The sequence below is a fragment of the Adiantum capillus-veneris genome, chromosome 6, assembly GCF_014529385.1.
Source record: "Adiantum capillus-veneris isolate H3 chromosome 6, ASM1452938v2, whole genome shotgun sequence".
Lineage (NCBI taxonomy): Eukaryota > Viridiplantae > Streptophyta > Polypodiopsida > Polypodiales > Pteridaceae > Adiantum > Adiantum capillus-veneris.
In genome coordinates, this window is record NC_140936.1 from 88,069,508 (window position 1) to 88,079,224 (window position 9,717).

Here is a 9,717-nt window from a genome sequence, read left to right on the forward strand (position 1 = left end):
GGAGGAAGAGCAACCACAAGAATATTTCATAATTGACATACCTAAGAATCAACAAAATTTGTTTCAAAGAAGCCGACTCCAAAAAATGCACAATCAAAAGCAGATGAAGGAGCAAAGTTTTCAAGCTCCATATGAGATGCTCAACAAACTCACGATCAAGAGAAGAACATGGAGAAGACAAAAGATCAAGTGTCTCCAAACAGTGATCAAATTCAGCATTTGTGGAGAGACAGAACTCAAAATCACATGTTCAACTGTGATAGATCCTTACGCTACAAAGAATCTGATGTCTTATGGAACGTGGATGATAATGGAAAGGCCACCAATCAAAGAGCTAGATGAAATAGTGTACACAAGTTCCAAAATTCCAATCCCTAACTTTGGAGTGGTAGAAGCCATACTCAAGCTGATCACATGGGAGACACTTTCTACATAATCAACTTCGATCACATCAAAGAGAGCTTTGTCCCAACCAAAAGTTGGATGAACATCTTCTTTTGACAACCACAAAAAGATTCAACAACAACAACAACAACACCAAAGGTCCCAAAAGCAGCTCAAGTCCATGCAGATAAGAAACAACCAACCATCACAGAAAAAGGTAAAGCTAAGGTAAACACTAAAGTAGATCAACCTCACAAGATAACTTTACCTTCAACAAGCCTCCATCAAATTTCCCACAAAGCCTCTACATCAAGAGCCACACCATTGACGAAACCAAAGCAAAAAATTTATCAGCCCAAGTTTCCATCACAACAAAGCCTCCAAAAAAAGACGAAGAGAATTAGCCAAGTGTTAATGTCCAAAGATCACATCAACTTCAAGGATCCAGTTTGGATACATGAAGCACAAGTGTAACCTTAACAACAAAAGGTGATAGGGTGAGTCCATCACTACTCAAGACTACTTTCAAGAAAACAAGAATGTGTGGACCAAAAAGCCTAAAATAACAGCTTGGACCTAGTCACCTCAAGAAGACACTTCTACAAAGAGAAATGCAAGTCATCAACAACAGAAGACAAACACCTCAACCAGAAGAAAGAACAACCATAGAAGGAAAAAGAAAATACCTTCAAGGAAACAACCAATGTGGCAAGTATGGGTACCAAAGTCAAACTTCAACCAATCTACCCAACAAACACATGTGAAGTAGTGGATGATTCCAGTCAAGCTACTTGGAGCACAAGGATTTTATGAAGGTAACACTCAAAATTGGTCATGCAACAAAAGGCTCCATCCAAAAGCAAACATTCACAACCAAGAACCAACAAGATTCAATCACAACCGAGGGTGATGAAGCTTCCAGATGGATACCTTGTCTTCAACTATAAAAGCAGGGCTTTTACAACAATAATAGCCAGATATGGGTATCAAAGCCTTGTGTCTATCAAGTTATAGAGAAAAATGAGTAAATACAAAAGACGATCACACGGGGACCAAAGACAAGGTGGGTTCCAAAATTGCTAGTGGAAACTCAATCACAACCACACACATCTACAACTGCTTCTCAAAGTGCAAGTTCCATTAGTCCCTACTACAACCGTAGGATCTTTTTTTAAAACACAACATTGACATTTGACAAACAAAGCAAGAGGAGTCAAAGTATGTCTCCCTACTGAAAAAAATGGTGACATCCATAGACCAACACAATGAAAGGGGCCTGAATCTGAACGAACTTATGGAATTGAGTTTTTGGCCTTGAACAAAAACGTCCAAGTCGTCATTAAAAATACATGGCCTAAAAGTTAGAGTCGAAAAACTAAGCCACTAAATGAGCGAGGCGTTATATGTAAAACCTATACATCACGTATCTTCAAGGATTACTTATAAAACCTTTTATCTGTGGTATTGTTACCAACAAAAGGGATCATTTTTTAATTCAATCTATAATTTAATTTCAAGATTATTTTTTTAACACCTTTTTGTATGTGAAAATGTGAAAAAATATAGAATAAAATAATCCTTATTGTTGAACTCATTTGATATGCAATTTTTTATTGTAGTGAACCCCCCCCCCCCCCCCCCCCTCCTTTCTCCTCCAAAAAAATTCAATATTAATTTATTTTTTCTTTAATCATAACTAAGCTATGAATGGTTCTTGTGTGTATCCACCATAGCTATCACATACCAAATGCCCAAAGAATCCAAGAGATATCGAAAACTCCTACATCTAAAGTGAAAGTAATATAACACATTTTACTATGTTAGAAGGTTGCAAAAAGAGGATAAAGAAGTCGTCTAAATGGAGCAAAAGTAATTTCAAAAAATCTTTGTTAGATTTCAAGTTAGCAAGAGAAGAAAACTAGTCACACTAGTTAGAAGAGCATAAGAGAGCTTCTCATATTTGCTTCACTTGCCATTAAAGTCTTACATTAAACGCTAGTGGGTCATTGCTTCTTAGCTAACCAATTTTTGTTCATAAGCTCACTAAAACAAGTTTCTAGCAAGTCAAAGCTTTGGAACGAAATAAAATATTTCCGAGACCCTAAAGTAGAAGTTAAGTCTTTATAGAATTACAAGGTTGATAAAGAGGCAACCTATCACAAGAAGTTTTGGACAGATTCTCACAATAATTCTCACATTATGACTTACCTCAACATCATGAGCTTCTGTGAGGGAGGCATAGTATACCTAGCTAGATATGATTGGGGGTAGGGGACTGCTGGTCCGGTGGAGGGGCCAGGGGTCCCTTGCCCCCAATCGTAGCTAGCTAGGTATGGGGTGCCTCTCGAGCAGAAGCTCATGATGTTATGCATTGTATAGAAACACTAAAAAAGGCTCCCTTTTCCTACACGAGGAAATTTCTAAATCTTCTTGTGTATGCTAGAGAGCATGAAACTTATTCAAACACCTACATAAAAAGAAAAAGACGTACAGGTGATTGCCTCAAGTGATGTTTCAGGGGCGATAGACTATCGTTCACCCTTTTTCTAGACAACCGCTTGTTGCTTAGTATAGGACTGTGGTTTTTCACAATAGATACTACGCATCATGGCCATCAATGGAGACTTGCATCTCATAGTAAAATACCACTTGATTGGCATCTGGAGGCTCAATTGTGACCTATTCTAGTGGTGGGCTCTTTGAGGAGACGCTCTTGTGTTCACCTTGTTTTCACAAGAGAGGAGACACCACTTTGGAGATTATGGATTTGGGAGGACCCTCCTCAATTGTGACCTATTCTAGTGGTGGGCTCTTTGAGGAGACGCTCTTGTGTTGACCTTGTTTTCACAAGAGAGGAGGCACCACTTTGGAGATTATGGATTTGAGAGGACCCTCCTTGGCAAAATTACAAGTGAGCGGCAACGGCCTTAGTGTACAAATTGATGGAGAGACGATCAAATCAACACACATTGCCTGCTTTCAAGCTACAAGTTTACATTTGGAGTATCAAGATTAGTCATTATACTTTCTACCTAACGTGGAAGATTGCATATGGAAGATGTCCTATGGGAACTTGGTATAAGCGTTTTGGTTATGATTCAGCTAACCAATAATATACAACATGATGCTTATGCCATTGTTTTTGGGTTTTTCTATATGCAAGCCAATGCGATGACAATATGTTGTTCACGTTTTAGACAAGTTTGTGATGTGGGAGATAGCTATATGGATTTTGCAATGTCTTGGTCATAAGCCAACTTGCCAACAATATACAACACGATGCTTATGCCATTTTTTTTGGGGTTTTCCTATATGCAAGCCAATGCGGATGACAATATGTTTTAGTGGACATTCATGACGGGTTTGTGATTTGGGGGATAGTTGTATGGATTTGCAACTTTCCTCCTCTTAAGACTACCGAGAATTTCGTTTTCATGATTACATCCTTGGGATATTGACAATGCACTCTGCAAATGATCCGAAACACTCTTCATTGGTCTAAACTGTCATCATCGAGGATGCACTCTACAGATGGTCCCAAACACTCTACATTGGTCTAGAATTTCATCAACAAGATGCAGTTTCTGTTACGTTTTGTACCATCACATTATGGTCCATGTAAAGGCTCCCTTTGCTCACATTCTAGGCTCACAATCTTCCAGAGTCGTCCACTAGATTCAATGCTATTTGAAGTGAATCGCTACATGTTCTTCGTCGCAACAACCAATGGGATACTTTAGCAAGCTTCTCCAAGGAAAGGGAGCAACAATATAGATCTCCTTTCTGAGGACATGGGCACGACCTTTTACAATCTAGATCATGGTCACACCACATGACACTGCATGTCTTCTCGATGGTTTATTTTGCAATCTTCCTACATGCAACCTTGATGCAACCATAGTACACATCATATATTTCTTACACATCATGTATTTTTGGTGTCGTACATCTTCCAGGTGATAGACCGTTACGCATCCTTAAAGGTCTTAGTACACAACTTTTTTTCCAAAAAGAGGGAGGGGGGGGTGGGGGTTGGGGTTGTTTTGCCATTCTGGATAGACAAGTCAATGGAAGACTTTAGATAGATCACTACAAGACCTAGATACACCAAATCACTTATTACATTGTAAGATAATGTAAAATAATACTACAAAAAGATAGCATATTCTTATGCCACCCATCTCCACTCTTGCTCATTTCCTTGCTAAGGAAGCAAAACAAGCATACGTTTGATTATTGACAATTTACATTTTTTACACTTTGAATCTATGCTTGTGTGAGACTCAATGAAATCTTAAGAATTTCAATTTACACAACCCTTCACCTTGTTGAATGAATGCCATTCATGAGATTTTCTAGCTTGTATCGCCGTTTTAACTTCTGATTTTCGCATTTTGTCCGATCAATGTTGTCTCACCTTGCTGAATAAGCGTGCCATTCATCAGATAAGAATCTAGCTTTGTACAGCTATTTTAACTTATTATTCAAATCTAGAGGGATTTATGCTCTACTTCATGACACCCATGAGCAATTACCTAACCTTTTTTCCTAGCCCACTATTTCAAAGTCCTATCATACATCAACCTCCCAAGAATGGCAACGGTCAGATAGGCAACAAATTGCCCTGCCATTAGATTAGATTGAGCCTATACCTTGAGAAAGTCTATTTGGGGGGCGGCTTGAATGATCAATTACTCCGGAACATAGATTCTTGCTCACATTTTTAATTTTTTATGAATGTTTTTACATATGCAAATGCCACTTAAGCAAAATATCCAAGAAATACATGAGATATCCCGAGCTCAATTCAGTTGAGGATCTCTTTTTGCCTATGAGGACGACAAATCGTGGGTCAGACTAAGATCAAAACATGATTAGCCTAAAAACCTTTGTTCTAGCATAACTAAATTTTGACCTAAAATAAAATATATGTCATATTTTGGCCCCGAACCTTGCTTCATCACTATTAACATCTACACTTTTAGCCCAAAACATTGGACCTTTTGAATTTCTACCATATGTTTTGAGGTTAATCACTAGGAAAAATGTTATGGCCATCTAGAGAAGATTTGAGTAACCAAATTGTGAAATATGTATGTATATTGCACAAAACTAGCACTAGTCGGCCGGGTACTCGTCTAAAAAAGACAATGCGTCATAGGTTTGAAGGGGGAACGCAAGTCATTGAATGGTTTAAACATGCTTGTTGATTAAGCACAATGTTGGCCAAAATCTGACTAGGGACACTGATGGCATGATAAACTAACTTTCATAGCTTATGACTACTTTGAAAAGGTGAGCAAATGCACCAACAAAAATTTTGTAACGATGCATGCTAAATAGCTTAACACCAACGATTATCTTGATCTGCGGCGGACTAGGCCCTAACAAGTCAAGAGAAACCCAGAAAGCACTCTCTCCTGTCCGGCTAAGTGTGAACATGGGCACAACACGGTCCATGATTCATGATTTTACAAGACTGCAAATATTTACAAGCACTAGAAGGTTGGGTTTTAGCAGATTACTCTTATGCACACGACAAAAGAAAAACAAGACTTCGCCTCGCAGACACGTAGATAGGGCTGCCTTGGGGATTACCCATGTTCTTAGATTGCACAACTAGGTGGCAGAGATCTCAATGGTCTTCACTTCAGGTTTCTGTTCACCCTTCATGGGGATAGTGATGGTGAGAACCCCATCTTGCAGCAATGCCTTAATGGCATCCACCTCCATGCGTGCGCCTTGATTCGGCAGAGGAAACTTGCGGGAGAAGCGGCCCTTGGGCCGTTCCACGCGGTGCCAGGTATGAGGCTGCTCCACCTTCTCTAGGGGTCTTTCACCATTGATCTTCAGGTAGTTGTCCTCGATGGAAACTTTGACGTCCTCTCGCTTAACACCTGCATGAGGATTTCAACAGAGGGCATACAAACATAGCCTTATCATTACCATAGCCTTCTCATATTTTTCCCAGGTTGACAACGCAAGAATTGCCATGTGGTATAGCCCATAACCAGGCTTCAAGAGAAGGCTTGCTACAGAAGAAAACTTACCTGGTAGGTCTGCCTTGAATATATGGGCATCTGGTACCTCGAGCCAGTCGACTTGGAGGTTGGCGGCCTGCCTCGCGCGGCGAGACATGTGCCGGCGTGGAGCTTCATGCACATGCGTCGAGTCTGTGGTATCCCAGAATCCATCTTCGGCCATTAATATGAGGTCCAGCAGATCCTCAGCTGCGAACATCTCCCCCATCGCTCTTCTGTTGGCCTCTCTCCAGTCTATCTAACGCTCGTCTGTGGGACGCTGAATGCTCGCTCTCGCTCTCGCTCTCTCTGTCTTTTGTAGAGCTGCAAAGTGACCCGAGCTACGCTCGACTCATCACGAACGTCGTTCAAAGATGGAAACGAAATGGCGTGCCACGTGGGAATGCCAAATCTAAAATGTGATACATAACGCTGCATACATATGACCCATGATGTGGGTGCCATATTTTAGGCTACCCAACTATTAATAGTTGAGAAACATACACACATGGGCGGGGGGCGCGCGCGTTGTCTGGAGTCTTGGTTCTCTCCAAGTAATGTGGCAAATTACAGGATCACTTTTAGAATAGTGCACAAGTAGGGAGAGACATCAAAATGCCCCCCCCCCCCCCGCCGGGCGAACTGAAAGCGGCTCTCTCTATTGTTTTTGGCCAATTTTCCAAATGGAGTGTATCTCACACATTATGCAACGAGAGATCTCAAGGAGGTCTCTCTCTATTGTTTTTGGCCAATTTTCCAAATGGAGTGTATCTCACACATCATTCAACGAGAGATCTCAAGGAAGTCTCTCTCTCTCTCTCTCTCTCTCTCTCTCTCTCTCTCTCTCACACACACTCACACACACACACACACACACACACACACACACACACACACACACACACACACACACACACACACACACATTGAAGAAGCAGCTCAATGTCCTCGCTTTCTGTCTTTTTTTCAACACATTCTAGTACTAAGGCCAACATAAGTGAGGTGCATGTGGGTGAGAGCAACAACACAAGCGCATAGAAGAAGAAGTATAGGGGACTTGGAGCTCAAAAGACTGTCAATGGGGGATCAACAGTAGGTTCCACCAATAAGCAACATAATGTGAGGCAGATGTTGCCTATGCAACATGCAACATGCATAGATGGTGAAGATGAGGAACACCTAGAAGCCAAAGAGGGAGCTTTGCAACAACAAGCCACAAGTGGGCCTGCACTCTCAACACCCGCTTCTAACTCATCATGGTTTGTTTGTGCTTGCCTTATAGACGTCATTTCTGGTATACCTCCGTTTTTACTTCCATTGTCGTGATGCTCCACGTACACTAAGAGAAAAGCAAAAAAAAAGAGGGTTTTCTAGTTTTTTATACAAGGATGTTGTTGTTAATGCGGTGATTGTAGGTAATGCCAATATGGCAGTTGAAAAAGAGATGTTTTTGGCTGTTTTTGCATTGGAAGTTCCTAGATATTGTGCAAGTCATTGGGTTGGTCGACAGGAAAGTCGTATGGGTTATTCAGTGATGCATTGTTAGATATGCATATCATATGTTGTGTTTTGCAGAGAAGCTTTGGCAAATATGTATGCCAAATGCTGTGAACTTCAAAAGGGCACAATAAGTGCTTAAGGAGCTTCTTGTTTGGAGAATATGCAGTGCTTTGCTATGCTTTGGTAAATATGTATGCCATCTGTTGTGTTCGACAGTGCTTTGGTCGACCTTTATGTTGAATGTGGTGTACTTTAGAGAGCTCAAAAGATTTGAGGAATCAATTGTCCAGGATGGCGTCTCTTGGAGTGTATTGAGTACGTATTATGCTCAATAGTGCAATGGAAAAGATGTTTTTGTTGGTCATCGGCAATAGAAAGGTAGATATGCTCCGCAATTCCTTGGTCGATATGTAAGCTAAATTGTGGTGCTCTCACAAAAGCATGAAAAGTTCTTGATGGGTGTTCTCTTTGGAAAGTCATCACCTCACATGCATTGACTGCACTATATGCTCACCATAGTTGTTGTAGGGAAGGCTTTTCTCCTGGGGTGTTTACCAACTAAAATTTTCTTATATCACGTGCATTCACCAAAATGGATTTTAATTACCCTTCTTGTACACATGAATCTGTAAATTTACAAGAAATTAAAATCCCTTCTATTGAACGCACGTGCTATGCTACATACACTCTAGTGAACTCCCCAGGGCTTTTCTCCAATGCACTCACCTATGCACTCACCTATGTTTACATCTTGAAGGCCATCAAAGGCTAGGCCATGGGCTTATCCATGAAAATGACGCCCAAGGATAGTGCCACCCATTGTTATCAAAATCAAGTAAAGCTATTTTAAAAGAAAATCAATGAGGAGAAGCTTTAAAAAAACGAGGAGCGGCAATTAGAAGTGAACAACGCGAGCAGATTTTGAGGGGAACATCATTTGTAGGGGAGAACAAGCAGTACAGCAAGAGCAAAAAGGCCAGAGCAATCTACCGCACCCTATTTTGGCCATGTCATCAAGCAAAGGTTCCCACACTATGCTTTGGCTTTCAACCGAAAAAAAGCAATTCTCGCAACATAAACTTACAGGGAAGCTTGAGGGGTTGCAGTATGTAATCATGTTAATGTAACACGTGAGTTCAATAGTACGAGTTTTAAAATGCAAAAAAATTAGACAATTTAATAGAGATACATTAAATTAAGGGGGTTTTTAAATTACTCCACAAACGCATGTTATATAGAGGGGTACTGAATAGTGCACCCCACGAGCAAGGGAGTTATGAGCAAGATTTAGGGAGTTTTGTTGTGTCTAAGAAAAAAAAGCAACGGCATGAGTAAGATTCCCACACCATGCATCGGATCCATAAGCAAACAAATCATTAAAAAACATCTTTTGAAGGAAGTAAATTTCTTTGGTATACAGTGCACAGCGAGGGAAGTCAAAGAAGAAGGGGAATTGCTCACATAAAGGGGAAGAGCAAGGCAAGATAAGCAGGATTTTTCCCTCTCTTGTGCTCTCTTTGTCAAAGGCCCCGCTTCTCTCTCTTCCGCTCTCAACCAAGAAAAAGGAAGCACAACACACAACCTTGTTTTCAGATGGAGTTTGTATTCGATTTCAAATAATATAAATTCTAGCTCCAAAGTGTCGTTTATGCCTGATTTCATTGAGTTGTGTGTTTTCTCTCCCTTTTCCCCACAGCAAGCAGCTCGATGCTGATCTTGGCTCATCGATCATAGCAAAATACCCCGACACCGTTTAAGTTAGCTATTGCTTTCCTCCATCTTTTGTAAAGCTGACTTCTTGAGTTAGCACTAC

General features: G+C 40.6%; 1 protein-coding gene across 1 annotated transcript; it reads right to left on the minus strand.

Moving 5' to 3' along the window:
- Nucleotides 1-5,636: 5,636 nt before the first annotated feature.
- Nucleotides 5,637-6,774, minus strand: LOC147455851 (18.1 kDa class I heat shock protein-like). Its single transcript, XM_086515346.1, has 2 exons — nt 6,435-6,774; nt 5,637-6,281 (listed from the first exon to the last, which is right to left on the minus strand). Exons 1-2 carry the CDS (start codon nt 6,631-6,633, stop codon nt 6,004-6,006), a joined length of 477 nt encoding a protein of 158 aa, XP_086371472.1. The 5' UTR covers nt 6,634-6,774; the 3' UTR covers nt 5,637-6,003.
- Between the last annotated feature and the right edge of the window lie 2,943 nt (nt 6,775-9,717).

Excerpts from the sequence above, each read along its gene's own strand:
- LOC147455851 (XM_086515346.1), bottom strand. The coding sequence starts at position 6,633 with ATGGGGGAGATGTTCGCAGCTGAGGATCTGCTGGACCTCATATTAATG. Across the intron at positions 6,282-6,434 it reads ATTCAAGGCAGACCTACCAG|GTGTTAAGCGAGAGGACGTC; the intron begins GTAAGTTTTCTT and ends ATCCTCATGCAG.